At 42.1% G+C, this 21,274-nt stretch overlaps 1 protein-coding gene across 2 annotated transcripts in view; it reads left to right on the top strand.

Moving 5' to 3' along the window:
• IQGAP2 (IQ motif containing GTPase activating protein 2) overlaps positions 1–21,274 on the top strand; it is a 238,682-nt gene that overhangs the window by 186,863 nt on the left and 30,545 nt on the right. For both annotated transcript variants that reach the window (XM_034774640.1, XM_034774641.1), the window contains 13 exons: positions 2,441–2,605; positions 5,111–5,253; positions 6,434–6,604; positions 8,998–9,081; positions 9,791–9,862; positions 10,135–10,204; positions 10,605–10,813; positions 11,874–12,023; positions 13,967–14,130; positions 15,663–15,887; positions 17,999–18,139; positions 18,488–18,572; positions 21,005–21,237. In XM_034774640.1, the coding sequence (XP_034630531.1) occupies positions 2,441–2,605; positions 5,111–5,253; positions 6,434–6,604; positions 8,998–9,081; positions 9,791–9,862; positions 10,135–10,204; positions 10,605–10,813; positions 11,874–12,023; positions 13,967–14,130; positions 15,663–15,887; positions 17,999–18,139; positions 18,488–18,572; positions 21,005–21,237 (1,912 nt within the window). The remainder of the gene's footprint in view (positions 1–2,440; positions 2,606–5,110; positions 5,254–6,433; positions 6,605–8,997; positions 9,082–9,790; positions 9,863–10,134; positions 10,205–10,604; positions 10,814–11,873; positions 12,024–13,966; positions 14,131–15,662; positions 15,888–17,998; positions 18,140–18,487; positions 18,573–21,004; positions 21,238–21,274) is intronic.

Raw genomic sequence — 21,274 nt, 5'->3', positions numbered from 1 at the left:
CAACCCCAAATATGGCGATCAGTAAGACCCTGAGCATGTAGGCAAGAGTCTCCAGCCTGACCCCTTTTAGCCATTATACTATTTACCTGCCATTGCTTGGTTGTCCTTGGCTAATATGTTTTACCATTAAACCATTCCCTCCATAAACTTATCTAACTTAATCTTAAAACCAGACAGGTCCCTCGCCCCCACCGTTTCCCTCAGAAGGCCGTTCCAATATTTCACCCCTCTGACGGTCAGAAACTGTCGTCTAATTTCGAGCCTGAGCTTCCCCACGGCCAGTTTATATCCATTCGTTCTCGTGTCCACATTAGTACTAAGCTGGAATAATTCCTCTCCCTCCCTTGTATTTATCCCTCTGATATATTTAAAGAGAGCAATCATATCCCCCCTCAGCCTTCGTTTTGTCAGACTAAACAATCCGAGCTCCTCTAGTCTCCTTTCATACGACAGGTTTTCCATTCCTCTGATCATCCTAGTGGCCCTTCTCTGTACCCGCTCCAGTTTGAGTTCATCTTTTTTAAACATGGGAGACCAGAACTGTACACTGTACTCCAAATGAGGTCTCACCAGCGCCTTATACAACGGAAGCAGCACCTCCTTATCCCTACTAGATATACCTCGCCTAATGCATCCCAAGACCGCATTGGCTTTTTTCACCGCCACGTCACATTGTCGACTCATAGTCATCCTGCGGTCTACAAGGACCCCTAGGTCCTTCTCCTCTTCCGTTACATCTAACCAATGCGTCCCCAGCTTGTAACTAAAATTGTTGTTAGTCATCCCTAAATGCATCACCTTACACTTTTCACTATTAAATTTCATCCTATTTCTGATACTCCAATTCACAAGCTCTTTCAAGTCTCCCTGCAGAATATCCCTATCCTCCTCCGAATTTACAACGCCTCCCACCTTCGTATCATCCGCAAACTTTATCAGTCCACTCCTGCAATCGGTTCTGAGGTCAGTTATAAATAGATTAAATAAAATGGGTCCCAAAACCGAACCTTGAGGAACTCCACTGGTAACCTCCCTCCAACCTGACAGTTCACCCTCTGGATTTTCATATCGATCCCCATCTTTTCCAGTTTAACCAATAATTCCTCATGGGGTACAGTATCAAACGCTTTACTGAAATCCAGGTATATTAGGTCCACCGCATTTCCCTTATCTAATAAGTCCGTTACTTTCTCGAAGAAGGAGATCAGATTCGTTTGGCACGATCTGCCCTTCGTAAAACCATGTTGCAATTTATCGCAATTGCCATTAATCTCAAGGTCCTCAACTAGTTTCTCTTTCAGAATTTTCTCAAGCACCTTGCACACTACAGATGTTAAACTAACAAGTTGTGGAAGGCAACAGGGGAGTTGGTGTCAATCACTCAATTCCCCTTCTAGATTAATGGCCTCTGAAATTTGGGTCAACATAATGTATGTGGCGGCATAGGAATAGATTTGCTCTCACATGCTGCTTTGCATATATCTTGAATTTAACTATGTAGGAATGCCATGATAATCATTGAAGCATGGACTGCTGTGTCTGTAACTGTCACAAACTTGAAAGCTTGAGTGAATCTACCTCTTAACATCTTTATAGGCTTTGCTATAGCTCAGGGGTAAGCTACCTATGGCACATGTGCCGAAGGCGGCATGTGAGCTGATTTTCAGTGGCACTCACACTGCCTGGGTCCTGGCCACCGGTCCCGGGGGGCTCTGCATTTTAATTTGATTTTAAATGAAGCTTCTTAAACACTTTAAAAACCTTATTTACTTTACATACAACAATAATTTAGTTATATATTGTAGACTTATAGAAAAAGGCCTTCTAAAAACGTTAAAATGTATTACTGACACGCAAAACCTTAAATCAGAGTGAATAAATGAAGACTCGGCACACCACTTCTGAAAGGTTGCCGACCCCTGCTATAGCTGAAATTCCATGGAAAATGACACTTTATGGGGTATACATTTTTCATTTTATTTCAGATGACGAATTTCAAACTTTTTGCAAAAAGTCACTTGCACACAGCTGCTAGGCTTATATCGTGCTGCATGACTGTCTTCAACAAAGCAGCCAGACTTCGTCCCCAGATTCCACAATCAATATTGACTTATTCTTAACTACACTTCCAGTGCTGTGCAAGGTATCTTTGCAGCATTGTGGTATACATTGTACAGACTAGAAGGTGCACTGGCATTGTACATGGTGTGTTTATTATCTGAAATAGTTGCATTTACAAATATCTCACTTAAGAGAGTAGATTGTAAAAAGATACAAGAGATGGTGGTCCATCATATATATATATATATATATATATATATATAGTCTCCAAGATCGCAAACAGAAAAGTGCATTCTGTAGATCACTGAAATGTAGAACTGTATCTGTGTGTATGTAAAATATAAAATGCCTGACATTGAAATGCAATTTTGTTGTTTAGTGGCTCTTGGAACCTCAATGATTAACAAGTGTTTGGAAAAGCATGATTCGCAACCAGTCCTGGATATATTGCAGTCTCCTAAGTTTGGTGTAAGAGTTGTTCCAGAATGTGCTGAAACCTATTACAAGAACCTTTTAGAAGCCAAGAATTTAAAAACCAAAGAAGGTAAAACCAAATCTCTGCAGTACTGTAAAGGCATTGAAGGATTAGTGCAAAATGTTTATATATAGTGCAATTGTATATAAATGTTTGTGTTTATATATTGTAACTTTAATTCTCTCTGTAAATTAAGGGAGAGTTGGAGGAAACTTTGAGATTTTTTTCCCCCCTCTGATTTGTCAAAGGCTGTCTCAATCTCCAGTTTTGAATTTTAAGGTTTCTCTTAGCACAGGGGTTCTCAAACTGCGGGTCGGCACCCCTCAGGGGGTCGCAAGGTTATTAAATGGGAGGGTTGCAAGCTGTCAACCTCCACCCCAAGCCCCGCTTTGCTGCCAACATTTAAAATGGTGTTAAATGTATAAAGTGTTTTTAAGTTATGGGGGGGAGGGTTGCACCCAGAGGCTTGCTATGTGAAAGGGGTCACCAGTACAATCATTTGAGAACTACTGTTGCACTTATTTATACTAGGAAACTTAATCATAAATGCATTATCTAACACAATGTTAAATGCTCAGTGCTAAATTCTGTGCTATGCCTTGCTCTGAGCACAGCACAGAAGATTGAGGGGAGCATACATGGCTTAAGCCATCTCTCCATCTCCCAAATTTTGGTCTTGGCTGGGGCCAAAGCATTCTCAGGGGCTGCTCTAATTTATGGCAGCTTCTCCGTAGCTGCCTATAGGCTACTCCACAGCCCAGAATAGCCACAGTATGGAGCCCAACAGCTCTACTCCCTTTTCCAGCCCCAGCACAACCTTACACCATCAACTGAGAGGTCAGCTCTATGCTGCTCCCGTGTTGGGTGAACTCCTAAGGCCATTGCAGCCCATTTTATGGCCCCTATGCAATACCAGAGCACTGTACAGGAGCTGCAGCTGGGGTCAGAATCTGGCTCTCAGCGTAAAGGAGGACTAACGTTTTAAAGTAGTGTCAGCAAGTCCTGGGTATTCATGTTAGCCATGACCAGCTGATGGTTTTAAATAAGAAACCGTCTTTTATTCTGCATTGAGTTGACACGATGTTAAACGAGACTTACCAACATATTAACATGTTGTGTAACAAAGCCTTTTCCCAGCATAGACATGCTTATTTCAGCATATAAGACAATTTATGGGTGGTATTTTGTATAGTTGTCTTCTGCCTCACATTTCCCTTGTACTCCTGAGAGAATTCTGTGCCAAAAAAATTAAAATTCTGCACACACTATTTTCAAATTCTTCAAATTTTATTTGTCAATAAATAAACGTGGAGGCTCCAGGATAGCAGTGGGGAGCACAGGCTGTGCGGAGGTGAGAGATCACCCTGCAGCCCCCCACCATCCGTCCAGGTCATGGATACAGTGGTGAGGCTGCACCCAACCCTGACACAGCCTAACCCAGAAATACCCTGGGGCCCTGCCCCTCTGCACCAGGCACACCAGGTAGGAGCAGGCAGGCTCAATCTGGCAGGATCCAAGTGTGGAGGGGCTTTGTGGGGGGTGGATCCTGGTGTGTGGAGAGAGGGTTCTGTGTGGGACAATCTGGGTGTGGGCAACTCAGTGGGGGATCTGGATGCATGGGCTCATTAGGGGTGTTCCCTGTGCAGGGGCAATGGGAGTCTGCAGGGGGTCCAGGTGAAGGGATGGTGGGTGGGTCTTGATGTGTGTGTGGGGGGCTAAATAGGAGGGTCTGGGTGCTGGGAGAGTGAGGTTTGGTGGGGTGGGTGTCTGGATACAGCTGGTTAGGGTGCCATGGGGCAGGGGTGCCAGAATAATTTGTGTAGAGGGGGTGCTGAGAGCCGATGAAGCAAACTGTAAACCCTGTATATGATGGAAACCACTTCAAACCAGGGAGTGCAGCAGCAACCCCAGCACCCCTAGTTCCAGCACCTATACCATGGGGTGGGATTCTGGGTGTCGGGAGCTTATCGGAATGGCACAGAATTTCCCCAGGAGTAACCTTGGCACAGTCCATAGGGAAACTTACTCAAGACTCTTCCTGTCTCTCTCGGCATGTAGTCTTATTTTTGTGTTTACCAAAACTGATGGTGCTCAGAAGAATAACCTGCATGCCCTGTGGTGTATATTATGACTCTATAAGGTCCAACCTATACATGAGATGCTGCAAAAGCTTCCAGTCATTGCTAATACTGCTTCATCTCCACCAGTGTTAGCAATGGTAGAAGCCTTAGTATATAGACTGACTGTTGCCAGCATTTTAAGTACCATGTTGACTAGGTCAACTCTGAGTGGAGCTGGTTAACACAGTTCTTGAAAATGCCCATTCCAGCCAGTGGCCAGTCTCTACTATGTTCCTCACTGTTGTCCACACCATTGGAACTGAGCCATTGTTAATATAGCAGGATATTTTTGCAAAATTTTCCTAGTTTAAGGTAGATCAATATTTGTGCTAACTTACATATATGTAAAATAATTGAAAACATTCTTTGGCAGGGAGGGGAAGGGGAGACAACCTTTTATAAATGTATTAAGGCTCCTAAATGTACACTAACAGTATACATATATTGCTTTTAGATTCTAGTGAAGGTCCGTGGCTCAAACTTATAATGAAGAACAGATATGATTATTATTATAATGTGGAAACTGGAGAGAGTACCTTTGTTCCGCCTGAAGGGTTCATACCAAAAACTTCTTGGCTAACCAGTGAAGAAATACAGGTAGAGTGCTAACATGTTCAAAATGACTGCATACAACTGCAACATAAACACAGAAGTGACTGGTTTAACACTGTTGGATACAAAAGAAGTGGCTATGTTAAGATTTTTAGGGCCTTAAAAGTACAAGGGAAAAGAGAGAGAGTTCTCTAATTGGACTTTGGTTTAGGCTGTTCATTTTCCCAAATACAGTAGAACTTAATCTGTTTATTTAATCAGACCCTTAGAAGGGAGCTGACAACTCAGATATAGTATAAAGCACCTCACTTTGGCCCATATTATACAATCATAAGTACCCTTAAATCTGCTTTTGAATAATCTTCCAAGTCTATATAATCATGCTCAGTCAGTTATAGTACTGTGGCATATTGTACTCTCCATAGGCCCCCAAATAAGGAGAGCCCTTAACCACATCCATAAAGAATTTCTTGAATCAAGCACCACTTTTAAGCAGGCCTATGCTGTGGGTTCAGTCATTGATGTTGCTACCCTGATGTGCTGTTGCATGTTACTAGACTGCATTTAGCTGTACCTGTGCAAACCACTACTGTACATGTGCTACTCCAGTGCAAAAAGTGACTTGCTCCAATGCGGCTTACCCAGTAAAAAGTGGCTTGCAAGTTGCACTGAAACACTGATGAAGTGAATTCCCGGTAAGGGTTTGAACTGGTTCAGCTAGATCAGTGGTTAAAATCCCAATGTAGATAAACTTGTAGGCAGTTCCAAAATTGTGCAGCAAGATTCTTCACATCTTGACTGGTTTCAGAAGAAATTTTTTTTCACATCATTCTGAAACTTAGAAATCCTAAAATAAGCATTTTCACACAGATGTATGGGTTCCATTATTAGACTCCTGGCTTCTCACTCTTGAGTTAGTAGGGGTTGGTAGTATTGCAAAAGCAAAGACCTCTGCCCCCCAGTATGAAGAGCTTTGTAAGGGCTAAAACCAGTCCTTTCAGCTTATTGATGATGTGGTCTGAAGGGAGTTCAATCCTCCTTTAAACAAATGATGGTAATAACATTGTGGTTCTCAGTTTTGTGAGTGGTTAAAAATGTGGGGAGTAAATTGAAGGGGTTTTCATAATGGGTGTGGATGGAGAGAATGGAATCCAGACTCTGAAATGGTTTGCCTTCAGCTTTGCTTCATTGTTTATTAAACACTTTTTACGTGATCTCTTACCAGACTATTGTTGGGCAAGTTACAGCAGATTACAATCGAGAGCAGCTGTGGTTTGCTAATGAAAATCTGATTCTTCAGCTGCAAGCCCTAGCAAGGGGATTCCTAGTCAGAAAAAGTTATGAGGAGAGAAAAGGATTCCTCCAAAAACAGGAACCATCTGTGATCAAAATACAGGTATTGTTGTGTAATATAAAGACATGGTCACTTCTTCTGGGTGTTGGTAGCTTTTTACATGTGACAGACTATAAGACCTTTGGCAGGGGTGAAAGTAAGTTCAGTGACTTACCGGTACGCTGGGGCCAGCTCTGGCCCCCGGAAGGGGCGGGGCCTATGGCGGAAGGGGTGGGGCTGAGGAAGTCAGAGCCAGCCCCAGCCCACCCTGTAAGGTAAGTGCCCCCCCACTGTGGTAGCAGCAGCAGCCCGGGGCTCCTGGGGCTATTTAAAGGGCCCGTGGGTCCCCTGCTTCTACTGCCCCAGCCCTTTAATTAGCTGCGGGAGCCGTGGGGAAGCGGCAGGGCTCCTGCAGCTATTTAAAGGACGGGGACGGCAGAGGCAGCTGGAGCCCCGGGCCCTTTTAAATAGCCCCTGGAGCCCCCCGCTAACCCTGGGCTCTGGGGGCTATTTAAAGGGCCTGTGGCTCCCCTGCTTCTACCGCCCCGGCCCTTTAAATAGCCGCCGGAGCCCTGGAGTAGTGGCGGTGGGGCTCCGGTGGCTATTTAAAGGGCCAGGGCGATAGAAGCAGCGGGAGCCCCAGACTTTTTAAATAGCCCCCAGAGCCCCGCAGCCCTACCCCAGGGCTCCAGCAGTGTGGCTCTGGTAGCAATTTAAAGGGCCTGGGGCTCCAGTCCCTGCTGGGAGCCCGAGGCCCTTTAAATTGCCCCCTGGGGAAGCCGGGCCGCCCCGGTATGGCAAACTAGCTCTTGCCAGTACGCCATACCGGGGCGTACCAGCTTACTGTCACCTCTGACCTTTTGGGTCTGTTTTTATCTTCCTGCCTTCTTTTGCAGAAAGGACTTCTTGTGGCATTTTGTTATTTACAGAACTGAATTGTTGTACAAACACAGGTCCGTGCGCTCATTGAAAGAAATGACAAAACTCCAGTTTACAATTGCTATAGATCATGTATAACTGTAGTATTTAACAGGCCAGTTGGAGAAGCCCAGTGATTCTTACCACTAGCTTCTTCCTGAGCACGGCTTCGATGTTTAAATGGGAGTGTGAGAAAAGAGTAGGAGGATGGAAGGTAATTGAAGCTCTAGTTCTCTGCCAAAGCATGTTCACTCAAGAAATGCATTCCTTTCTCTGCTCTCCCCAGTCAGAAGCCATTTGCTTCCGCTTTACAAAGCGAATGCTCGTATAACTGAATAGGGAGAGGCAACATTAACAACTTAGACTCTTGGAATCAGGCAACTTGGATTTGCTCAGTGCGCAGTACTCTGAAAGGAGTACAAAGGAAACTTACTTTTTGGTTTTTACAGACCATATCATGCACATCTGCTATACAGACCCAGTACAAAAAATTGCGAGCTCTTTGGGGAGGAATCCTCCAAGACCAGATTCAGCAAGTATGTGTAGCTATCCTCAGAAACTAGATGTAGGATGTAGGAAGTGGTAATAAAACATGTGTTTACACAAGCCACGTAAGATAAATGTTGCAAGTCCCCACTGGCTATATCCCTAGCCAGATGTCAACTTCTGATTTGATTTGATTTGCGGGAAGCCTGAAGCAGGTAAGGGGGGGTGTGGGGGGAGGAGACGCGGCCCAGTCTGGTCCCCCCGGCGTCTCCAGCCTGGGTCAGCCCACCCAGCGCTGCCGGCACCCGGCCGAGCACCCCAGGCCCGCCGAGCCCCGCCGACCGCCGGCCCTGCCGGCTCCCGAGCCCCCAGCACCGCCGGCCCCCGGCCCCGCGAGCTGACCGCCGGCCCCCGAGCCCCCAGCCTGGCTGACCACCTGCCAGCCCCTGAGCCGCCGGCCCCGCCCGGCCCGGCCCCCATGTCCCGATTTTCCCGGACATGTCCGGCTTTTTGGGATTTCCTCCTGGACGGGGATTTGGAGCCCAAAAAGCCGGACATGTCCGGGAAAATCCGGACATATGGTAACCCTAAGGAAGGCCAGAAAGGGAAGGAGGTTGCAGTAGTAGAGACTGGTGATGAAGGGGGCCTGGACAAAGTTATACCAGTATAGACAGAGGATAGGGCAGTTCTGTGACACCATGGAACAAGAGGAGACAAGATTTGGAAACTGCCTGGAGGTGCAGGCTTAGAGTCTGAAATCAAAAATGGCATGCAGAGCACTGGACTGAGAGGTTCCAGGCCTGAGTGACACTGAGGCTGACATCCTGGAATAGGAATGGAGTGGTGGACTTACAAGTCATCAGCATAGAGGTGACAGTTGATGCCACAGGAGTGGATGAGGGCTTGTAAAAGGGTGTAAAGGACGGATGTGCCTCAGTCACGTTTTCTCGTCACTTTTAAATTGAACAGCAATTTCTGTGGAACAAGATCTATAAACTTGTGTATGCATAGTGAAACTAATGGTCACACTACTAACCTGCTTTTTAAAATAGGCTTCCTGGAAGGGATATAAACAAAGGAAAAGCTACACTGACAGGTTGCGGGTGCTTCAAGGCAATGTTGCTGCTATCGTCAAGGTAAACTTCCATCTATGATGAGCGGAATTAAGGTTTGCTCTATGGATAATGATGTTTCCTCATTGTTGGGGGGAATCCAAACACTTGAAAGCCCAAGGAATCTAGGGATAAGGGCTGCTGCAGTAAAACTGCAAGTGTTCCTATTCCGCTGGGCGTTACATGGCAGACTCAAAGTTCTGACGGCAGCTAGTAATCCAAGAAAACTGCTCTTTGAGTGATTAGTACCATGAGTCTTCCATTAAAAGCCAGAGGCTGTCAAGTATGATTATTTGCAAAATGTGTTCTGTCAGTTTATGAAATGCTGGTGGTGGTAATAGAAATGATACTTAGCTCTTATATAGTGTGTTTGATCTGATCCCAAAGTGCGGTACAAAGGAGGTCATGTCATTATCTCCATTTTATATCCTGGGAAACAAAGGCTCAGAGAGATGAATGTGACTTGGCCAAGGTCACCCAACAGAGCCAGGAATCAAACCGAAGTCTCCTGAGTCCCAGTCCCACTGGCTAGTCCAGTGTTCTGACTATTAGATCACAGAGCCCAATCATCCCGTCAGCTGTGCATGTGACTCCATTGACTTTGCTGAAGTTGTGTGCTATGCAACTGATGGGTCAGTCAAGCATCTAACCTCGTTTTTTAAAAGAGCCAAATAAAATTAGAGTTGTTCTTAGTTCTCCTACAATTCCTCTTAAGTTTTTATTTGACTTTTAGATTCAGTCATGGGTCAAAATGTGGCTAGCGAGGAAGGCTTACAAGAAACGGCTGCAGTATTTCAAGGATCACGTAAGGCATTTCTCCACCCCACCCCCTTTTGAGGAGAGAACTAATGTAGTAGTAATGCATGTATTTCTTGAAATTACAGATACTGTAGGTTCCCCATATGTCTCTTAACAGAATACATTATAACTGTGAAGACATTAAAACTTTTTCTAATTATACCAGTGTTCGGTAGATGTCTATAGTATTCTTCATTATCTCTCTTCATAGAACATGACCTGTTGTTGGAGGTTTCCTGTTCAATGCTTTCTAAAGTGTTTAGTCTTGGTCTTTTCCAGAATGAAGAAATTGTGAAAATACAAGCATTTCTTAGGGCAAACAAAGCTAGGGATGACTACAGAACACTAAGTAAGTGCTGGTGATAAACATTTGAGTGTAAATTGGTGGGGAAACACTTAATTTTTAGGATAAGAGTGTTCAGTTGTGATTTCTAATACTTGAGTCTGGCATTTTTGGCTCTTCAGAAGCAGTTAAGTGAAATCGTGATACAAACATTTGTTAAACAGTTAATACATTTACATAGAACTACTACACACAGTTCTGGTTACACAAAATATTCTTCTACTCTTGCTCTCAATGACATAAACTCCTTTCTGCAGTTTGGCATTCTGACCATAGATGTCACTATGTACAAAAGGTACAAAAGAATTTTAAACATTGATGTTAATAAATTTAAAGGTATTCTGTGTCTGTGGATGTCAGACCAAGCAAATAAAATATCTAATAAGCTCATTTACCTTAACTGCAGTTGGTGCTGAAAATCCACCCTTGAACGTCTTGCGTAAATTTGCTTACCTCCTGGACCAAAGTGACTTAGACTTTCAGGAAGAACTAGAAGTAACAAGGTTAAGGGAGGAGGTGGTTACAAAAATCCGATCCAATCAACAGCTGGAGAAAGACTTGAACTTGATGGATATAAAGATTGGGCTACTGGTGAAGAACAGGATCTCTCTACAGGTCAGCAGGCTTTGTTTAAACTATTTCTATAGAATGCACTAAAGGCAGTGGAGGTTTGTGTGCTGAAGGAATGCAGGATCAGTTAGGATGTTTCTGGGGAGTGAAGCAGTTGCCTTTTTACTTGTTTAGTGTATGCCAAGAAAAACCAGTCAATACAACCTATGTAAGAAGTAGCTGTACTGTAGAAAGAGCTTTTGGTGAGAATTGACCTAGGAATGGTCTCAAATCATTGAGGACTGCTGTTCTTTGGAATAGTTAATGGCACACGGTCATTTCTTTCTATTCTTCCACTTTATTGCCCGCCAGTTAGCTTTTCTTAAAGTATTAGTGGCTCAATGGGGAGCAAAAGTAGGAGTTGTATAGTTCCTGGTACCATGTTACTTCACATCTCACTGAATACCAGGTGTTTTTATTATGATAGACATGGGCAGCAGTAATACCCAAAAGCATGAGGTCATTCTTTGTGGTTTTTAAGCAGCTTTCTAACAATAGAACAAATCTGACTTCCAATTTTAAAACTCATTGTAAAGAGTTTGCTCTTGTTAGTTGTCAAAAAGCCTGTATGTGAGCTTGAGGTACCCTGACAATTATCATTTAGTCCACACTGAAATTCCATCCATCAGTAAATTTTTCCCACTGTTTGGGAAGGGGATGCGATGATAAGATTACACTGGGTTGTTATTGGCATGCCAGAACTTATGTTTTGGAGCCAGGTTTGATTGAGCATGGGAGTTAAGGGTAGGGACTGTGTGTTAGACAGTCTAATATATTTTTATTGTGAATTTTAACTGATGTAAGATGGCACTCAGAGCTTGATGTTTTGCCTTTTTATAAATCTAAATAAAACTCTCATCATGAGTAAAGTGATGTAGTGATGAACAATATTGTCTAGTTAATGTGCTATATTGGGTCTAAATATAAAAAGAGGTTGATATTATTAAAATCTTTTAATAAATAGACCAATGTAGAAACATCCTATTTAAGGTGGTTGAGAGATGGCAGTGTACCATATTGCTTTATATTTGTGTGACTATATATAATGGCCCACTTGTGTCTGTAGGATGTGGTCCTGCACAGCAAGAAGCTAAACAAAAAAAGCAAAAATCAGGTGGAAGAGATGGTGACAGGTGACAAACAGGGCATCAAAGGCTTGAGTAAAGAGAGGAGAAAACAGCTGGAATCCTATCAACACCTGTTTTACCTTTTGCAGGTAAGTCTTAATGTGGGGATTAATTTGCCCCCAAATGGCTTGTGTTAAGCAAAACTTTAAAGTGTGCTCATTTCTTGTTCTAATGAGAATGAGAAGGAGAGATTTCTTTGCAGATGTAGTGTACAGTAAATACAGTTACTACAGACCACAGCTGAGCACAGTCAGCAAGTTTTGTTCGCTGGATGATTGATTTTAAACGGGCTTGACAATTAATACTGCATAGTTTAAATTTGTTTCTCTAATAGAAAACAGCTCTATTGGCCTTAAATTGTGCAAGAGATAATTTGTTGCTGTTCCCTTCCTTGAAATTATTTTAAATTCCCAACTCTTTTAGGCTTGCAACTGTCTGTAATATGAGCCTGATTGGTTTTATGTCTCTTCCTTTTCTCCCTCCACCTCCGTCCTGTCAAGTCAGTTTGGATGCATAGTTCAAATCTGAGCAGGAAAAATCATTTTCTTCCACATTATCTTTCAAGTTTTTAAAAATACTGAAATTACTTTGTGTGTATTGTGTGTGGGGGGAAAAAAGCTACTGCATGATTGACATTTTATTATGTAATGTGTCTATTTTTGTGTATTTGTCCTCTATCGGTCTGAATTTGGGTAAGTTTCTTTAGAAGACTTATTTGTCCAGGGAAAGATTGTTTCCCTCCCCCAATTTCGTTTGTGGGGGAGGGGAGGGGTGTATGGCTCCCCCCCACCCCCCAGTGTATTTTTAACTCAAAGGAAGTTAAGTTTAGGTGTTAAACACCTTTTTTGATGGTGAAATGGCAATATCAAAGTATGGATGTCCCAAAAAATCAGATTTCGGATTTCTAAAATCCGATAACCTTGTAAAGTAAATCTTGTGTACCTTTTATTCTAAGTGACATCAATATAGATATCGTTTACGTATTATTAGCACATTACATACAGCGAAACTTTAGCAGACATGGACATGTGAATGTTCGAATTACCTACAATAGATCCTCAAAGTTAAGAACACCAGAGTTATAAACTGACCAGTTAACTACACACCTCATTTGGAACCAGAAGTACACAATCAGGCGGCAGCAGAGACCAAAAAAAAAAGCAAATACAGTATGGTACTGTGTTAAACATGAACTACTTTTTAAAAAAAAAAAAAAAAGGGAAAGCAGCATTTTTCTTCTGCATGGTAAAGTTACAACTGAACATTGACTTAATACACCTTTGAAAACTTTTGAAAGAACAACCGCACTGTTTTGTTCAGAGTTACAAACGTTTCAGAGTTACGAACAACTTCCATTCCCAAGGTGTTTAACTCTGAGGTCCTACTGTAAATGTATATTTCAGGTAGGTTATGTGTTTTTTAAACTTGTATCATAATAAGGACTAGTGATAAATATTTAGTACTGGCTTCACTTGGCTTTCCATTTGTGGAGGTAGTGCATAGAGTACAGAACTTAGGGAGGTAGTCATTAAAATACTTACAATTGTCATTTGCAAGTTACAACTACACCTCTACCCCTATATAACACGAATTCGGATATAACGCAGTAAAGCAGTGCTCCATGGGGGCGGAGCTGCGCACTCCGGCAGATCAAAGCAAGTTCGATACAACTTGGTTTCACCTATAATGCGGTAAGATTTTTTTTGGCTCCCGAGGACAGTGTTATATCGGGGTGGAGGTGTACCACTGTGGCATTCACGTTATTCCCCAGGTTTAGTGTTACAATAGCCTAATGCTCAGTATAGTGAATGCTGCATTAAAATTAGGCCAAAAGTGTAAATTTGAAGCTTTTAATAGTGACAGCTATGAGAAGGTATAGCCTTAACCATGCAAACATAACTTTCATTAGTGTTAATGAAAGCTATACGTGTCCATTCAAAGGTGAGCAGACTCCTTGTGGCTTGTGCAGGTAGTGGGAAAACTTATCATTTTAGCAATATACAAATCACCCTCCATAATGTTTCTTTCCTAGACTAATCCCATGTATCTGGCTAAGCTGATTTTCCAGATGCCTCAGAACAAGTCAACAAAGTTCATGGATACAGTCATTTTTACTCTGTACAACTATGCTTCCAATCAGCGAGAAGAATACCTGCTTCTCAAGCTCTTTAAAACTGCTCTAGAAGAGGAGATAAAGTATGTACATTGACTAGAACCCCCCATTCCTCTGAAGATATCCTATCTGTTAGACTTTGAAATTTTCTTTGAACTGCATTCTTAAACTTGCTTTTCATTTGATGTCGAATCATATTTTTATTTGTCAGTGGGGAAATTAAAGTCTTATGTCAGTGGGACTTAATAATAAATTGACTGAGAAGGTTATAAATGTTTTATACCTTAGATTCAGAGAGGCTGTCTCTCTCTGGTAGAGAAGCAAAGTCTGCATAATCTTAGATTTTTGCGTAATCTTGAAGGTAAATACTTACATGTACTAAAAGTACAACTATTTTGGCTTCTTTGTTCCTGTTTTTAGTTTGAATATGCAGTTGAGTTTCAGAGCTTTTATTTTTCTTCACAATTGTAATTTGTAAATGTGTCATAAGCAGAGGGATCATCCTGTGATAGATTGTAATCAATAAATCCCATATTAGCAAAACACTGAAGGCATGTGCTTAAATTGTTCCCAGAACTGGACCTACCGTATATACTCGTTAATAAGCCGAATTTTTTAGTAAAAAAGGGAAGCATCAGAGAAGGGGGTCGGCTTATGAACAGGTATAGAGAGGGAGAGGTGGGATACGGCCCCTCCACCCAACAGAGGGAGCAAGGAGAGGCAGCAGAGCCAGAAGGGAAGAGGCAGAGTCAGTGTGTCTGCTTCTGGCCACGCTGCTCTCCCCACAGCCTCTAAAGCAGCTGCAACTCAGAGGTTGGCAGGCTGCAGCCACGCTGCCCGGCCCTGCCCGCCGGAGCAGGCTGCGGCCGCGCTGCCCACCGGAGCAGGCTGCGGCCATGCCAAAGACATCCGTCCCTTGCCTGCCCCAGCTAAGATGGAAAGGGATGGGATGGGGAGAGTCTGGGGGTCCTGGGCTAGGGGTGGGGTCATGTGGGGGTGGTCACAGGGGTTACACCCCTGACCCCCAGCTTCTCCTCCCCATCCCAGATTTCCCCACCAGTTGCTGTCCCGGCCCGTCAGGGTAAGCCGCTGGCGGGCTGGGACACTTTCTTTACTTAGGTTTACCTCTATGCCTGCAGACGATAGAGAGAAACAAACCATCTTGGCTCACCAGCGGCTTATCCTGATGGGCTGGGAGCCAAAGTTTGCTGACCCCTGAATTATAGGGTCGGCTTATGAATGGGTCATAAAAAAAAATTTCCATTTTTACTTATCCATCTTGGGGGGGGTCGGCTTATAAACAAAACGGCTTATGATCGAGTATATACGGTAAATCAGGTACTAATTGGAATTATTATGAATTCCTGTCAGTCATTATGTCAGGGCCACTTCTACATTTTAATCTTTATTACGTTTCATGGATTGGTGATTTATCTATAAAAGCTATTTCTATTTTGATATAAAAATCCATAAATTGGAGGGTTACATTGATTTTTAATCAGTACAGAACAGGTTAGGAACTTGGCAATTTTTCTAACCTTTCAAAATTGTATATTTAAAAAAAACCTGAAAATTGGTTACAGTGCAGTTAAGGACTGTTTTGTTTTTAATGCAGTTCCAAAGTAGACCAGATACAGGATATAGTCACTGGAAACCCTACTGTCATTAAGATGGTTGTCAGCTTTAATCGAGGTGCTCGTGGACAGAACACACTGCGTCAGCTGTTGGCCCCAGTGGTGAAGGAAATCATGGATGACAAATCCCTCCTCATCAACACCAGCCCCGTGGAAGTGTACAAGGCATGGGTAAACCAGTTGGAAATGCAGACTGGAGAGGCCAGGTAAGTAAGAAAATAGAATAGTTCATCTTCATTCTGTTAATATTTGAGTGATTCCTCGCGTCAGATCCTTTTGTCATTTGGTGAAGCTTTTTCTTCTCTTCCACAAGCATCCATGAAGATGCATTTGGGGTGTATGTTTGATATACTCTAGTTCACTGTAATATAATGAGACTTAATGTATCTTTTTGCTGAGGTGTAATTCTTATTAGTACTGTTATTTTATAGCACAGTAGATTCCTCCATGAAGTAGCTTATAAACTTACGCCCAGAACCTGCAATCATATCTGCTAGCATGGACCCCAGCGCCATTACAGAACCTCATTGACTTCAACGGGGGTTTGCAATGGCGCAGAGAGCCAATGCTTGCAGTTCTGACTGAACGATTGGAACCCCAATGACGGACTAGCTTATAACACTTCTCTATCTTAAGTACCCCATCACTTTTAATATATGAGCACCTCAGAACACCCCTTGAGGATTTTACACATGGGGAACTGAGGCACAGAGAGACTGACTTGCCCAAGGTCACAAGGGAAGTCTGTGACTGAGCAGGGAACTGAACCAGGTCTCCCAAGTTCTAAGCTAATGCCCTAATGTCTGGACTATCCTTCCTCTCAGCACACAAGCTAGTACACAAGAACCCTCACACTAGAATAATAATAATAATAATATAGTAACTCCTCACTTAAGGTTGTCCCAGTTAACGTTGTTTTGTTAAGTTGCTGATCTATTAGGGAACAAGCTAATTTAAAGTTGCGCAATGCTCCCTTATAACATGGTTTGGAAGCTGCCTGCTTTGTCCACTGTTTGCAGGATTCTCTGGAAGAGCAGCCCCTCCCTGTGGGGATTAGAATCAGGGGGTGGCAGCTCTCCCCCCCCCCCCCCCAGCTCCCCTAAATTCCCAGTAAGGTATGTGGCTCGGCAGCTGCCCAGCAGCAGCTCAGCTGTTCCTCCCCCCAGAGCCGTGCTGCTCCTGGCCTTGGAGCTACTCCCTGGAGCTTCTTGCTTGGCAGGGGAGAGGGGTGCTGATATCAGGATGTCCCCCTGCTCCTGCCCCCTCTCTGTGCCCCCTCTCCAGCAGAGGAGAGGGACAGAAAGGAAGAAGCTTGCTGGAAGCTGTTGCATCCTGTCTGAAGTGGCTGATCTGCTTAAAAGGGCAATGTACTTGAAGTGGGGTCAGTGTACTTAAAGGGGCAATGCACGTCCGTGTGTCGCTCTCTCTGTCATGCATGCATCCCCCAGCACTTTGGAAAGTCAGCACCTGTGCAGCCATGCATGTGCTGTCAGGAGGAGGGAGTGGTGCGCTCCCGTTGGATAGCGTGGGTTCATCATGTTCAGTTTTTGCAGGGAAGAGTTTGCAGCTACTGCCCTGCATCTGTTATGTTTCCTCCTTCCTGCCTCAGTCCGTGCTGTCTTTTAGAGTGTGAGAGGCTACATTAATAACAGCGTATTATCCCTTGAGGGCTCAGCTGATTGTTAGTTCATCATTTAGCAGCAAGGCATTCCCTGGGAAATATTCCACCCACCTCAACCAAGCTTCACAATTATTCATTGATGTTACAATATTAAACTGTTTGTTTAAAATTCTTTAAAACTTATACTGTATGTGTATATAATGTCTTTTGTCTGGCGAAAAAAATTTCCCTGGAACCTAACCCCCACCTCCCCTTTTACATTGATTCTTATGGGGAAATTGAATTCGCTTAACATAGTTTCGCATAAAGTCGCATTTTTCAGGAACACAACTACAACGTTAAGTGAGGAGTTACTGTAGATGTTTTCCTCTTTGTATCTGGAAGAGGACAGTTCATATCGCTTCCATGGGGTTTTTTTGTTTTTTTTTTGTGTTTTTTGTTTGGTTTATTTATTTTAATTTTAATTTAAAAAAAATGAACTGATAATATTGGTGGGGGTTTTGTTTCTGTTAAAACCAATTCTTCAAATGAATTTTTTATTAAGTCACTTGATTTTATGTGTTCTCTGAAATATACATGAAATAAGTAGCTGAGACTGTATAGCATTAAACAAACTTAGTTTTTAATGAATGTTGTTTGTAATTTCATAGTACACAGTTTACTTTAGCCCAGTAAATACCTCTCTTGCGTTTGCAGTAAATTGCCATACGATGTAACAACTGAACAAGCATTAGAACATCCGGAAGTGATAAACAGACTGGAGTCCTCCATTCAAAGCTTGAGAACAGTAACTGATAAAGTCCTTGTGTCCATATTCTCATCGCTCAGTATGATGCCGTAAGTGCCAAATTACAAGTCCCATAAATTCAGTTCATTTGTACAATAACATTTGATGCAGGATTCAGTATAAACAGCCATCTGTACTGCCTTGATATTATCTGTGGTACATGTCTTTATAATAGCAATTCTCCAACAGAGGGAACAGTTCCTCTATATCACATATTCAAAATATGGTATAAAACCTAGTGAGCATCTGTAATGTAAATCCTTTTTTTTTCATTATCATCTTGTTTTGTGTGTAAATGGTTAGTCTGTGAAAATGCAGTATCTTGATTGAATGGGATGATTCGTTTGTTTCATCTAAGTCTTTCCATTATTTTCCTTTTTCATCTGTTCTATATGTAGTTATGGAATGAGGTATATAGCCAAAGTTCTGAAGAATTCGCTCCATGAGAAATTCCCAGATGCAACAGAAGATGAACTATTAAAGGTAGATTTGTGAGGTGATCTGTCAGCAGCTTGTTCTTTCTGCTTATGCCAAAAGCAAGATTTATTGCATATCAGCTTTCTACAGAATTGTTAACACTTGTATTTACAAAAGCAACAGAGAGTCCTGTGGCACCTTTAAGACTAACAGATGTATTGGAGCATAAGCTTTTGTGGGTGAATACCCACTTCGTCAGACGCATGACAGGACTCTCTGTTGCTTTTTACAGATCCAGACTAACACGGCTACCCCTCTGCTACTCCTATTTACAGAAACTTCTGGGGGTGAAGATGAAAGGAATTCCATGTGTTAATATGGCCTGCCTTGGAAAATATAGTCAATTTTGCCAAGCATCTGTAGCACTTATAGAAGTCAATGGGCCAGTACCATTGAAAATCCGCTCGGTGGTACTTTGTAGGAAGCTAGGAATATTTGATTGCATGATTTTGCTTCAATACTTATCTTCCATGAAGAATATGACTCTGGTTTTTCAATTTTAACTCTGCTAAAGTGAAATTACTTCAAATGTTTTTTTTAATACTATAAATACAATTGGGCAGAGTTATGAGAGCAAACGGTGAATTAATCCATCCACTACACTTGTTTAAGATGCTTATAAATGTTGTGGGAATGTGACATTTGTCTAGACTGGAGCATGTGTGCTGTCAAGTGATGCAGAATGTTCCTGGCACAGTGCCCTTCCCTTAATCTGTCAGAACCATTGTACTCTGCAGAAGGCAATGTGAAGTCATTCTGTGTGTCTGCCACATAACTACAGGGCTTACATCTTGCTTTAATTAGATATATTTGCATCTCAGTACAGTTGCCAATATCCGTGTTGCATTTTAAAAAATTGAATTGCAATGGATCCAGAATTACTTTGAGGATTTTTTTTTTACTATCCTTCAAAAGACATTATTTTTGTGTTACAATTCTTGTCTGGAGCCATTTTGAGAATTTTAATCTCCGCAGCGAAGTTTATTCTGCTTTTATGTAATAAACAATACAGCTAATATTGTTTACAATAAACACTGTTTACAAGAATTTCTTTGGTGCCCATCACCACAGTGCCTGGGGATCACTATAAATTTACATCATTTTAAAACTTCTCTGACAACTACCCTTAAATGGGTAGTGAACTGATTCCACCACAAGGCACCTCTACCCTGCCGGCTGACCAGCACAGCTCATCATTTGAAAACCCTTAAATTCAAAAGCCAAACATTCCATGGAGTGATGAGGCATGGGCTATGGCAAACTAGCAAAGGAAGGAAGTACTAGATGTCAGGAGTCCTTCACTTCTCACCCACAGGAATTCAACTCTTGGGTCAGCTTAGTACCTGGTACTCTAATATAACAGAAGAGGCAGTTTCTGAAAACCAACCAATAGCCCAGTGTCCAAGGTATTCACCTGGGTTTTGGGAGACCCTGGTTCAAGTCCTTGTTTCAGATTGGGCAGAGTATGAACATGAATCCAGATTTCTCACATCCTATGTGAGTGCCCTGATCCTTGGGTCATTGACTGGTTTGGACCTGGTTGGTCTCTCTACTGCCCATCCTGTTTTTTTCCTCAAAAAAACTGCAAAAATTCTCAGTTTCATCACAGTGCTGAATGGGCAAATCTTCTGAATTCCCAAATATTCACAGGACAGGAAAACTGTTTCCTACCCAGTTCTAATGGATAAATGTAGAATTTATCAGGCCACTTTTAAAAAAAAAAAAAAAAAAAAAAAAAAAAAAAAAAAAAATCTCTACTAAAATATTTGGGATGGGCTAGAAGTTTGGGATAAAGATTACGGCCAGCTCAAAGAGAATGGAACCTCTTATTTTTGAAGTTAAATAATATGTAAACTTTAAAAAAAATTCTCTCTGCACTTCCTGCTTTTAGGTTGGATAGAAAATACAAATTTTACAAATGTCTATCCTCAGTATTTCTGATTCAGCTGAAACAGGATAGTAATGGAAAACTTATTTGAATGAGAATAGGATTTATTATAACTTGATATATGCATCCAAAATTTCAGATATTTAAACATTTTTTTTTTTAAAATGTGATATTAAAAAATTAGACCTGGCCAAAATTCTGATGAAATGAGAAATCTTGGAGGGAGATGGCACTCTTTTCCTATTGGGGCAGGGGGTTGGTTTGTTTTTGTTTTTTAAAACCAGTTGTTATAAATATACTCTTGGTGCAAGTGCCCATTACTAAATAACATCTTTTTTTTTATCTCTGTGGGATCACTAGACTTTTCCAGTTAGCTAACTAGATAATACTTACATCAGAAGTTGTTTTCACAGATTGGTCTCTACCACCTCTTAGTTAATGATTTCTTAGAATCTAAACCAGGAAATGTGTAGTTTTTGGTGGGCTTTCTAAGAATGTAATAAAGTGTACATCAGGGAAGAAAAAAATTCTCAAAGTATTTCTCCTATAGATTGTTGGAAACCTCCTATACTATCGCTACATGAACCCGGCCATTGTTGCTCCTGATGGTTTTGATATAATTGACATGACAGCTGGAGGCCAGATACACTCTGACCAGAGGAGGAATTTAGGGTGTGTGGCGAAAGTCCTTCAGCACGCTGCTTCTAACAAACTCTTTGAAGGAGAGAGTGCGCATCTTTCATCTATGAATACTTACCTGTCGCAGACGTATCAGAAGTTCAGGTGTGAAAACCTCATGCAAATGTTTATTCAATGTAAA

Source organism: Trachemys scripta, chromosome 6, assembly GCF_013100865.1.
Source record: "Trachemys scripta elegans isolate TJP31775 chromosome 6, CAS_Tse_1.0, whole genome shotgun sequence".
NCBI lineage: Eukaryota > Metazoa > Chordata > Testudines > Emydidae > Trachemys > Trachemys scripta.
Note: the sequence above shows the minus strand (reverse complement) of the source record. Positions and strands in the feature narration are given on the sequence as shown.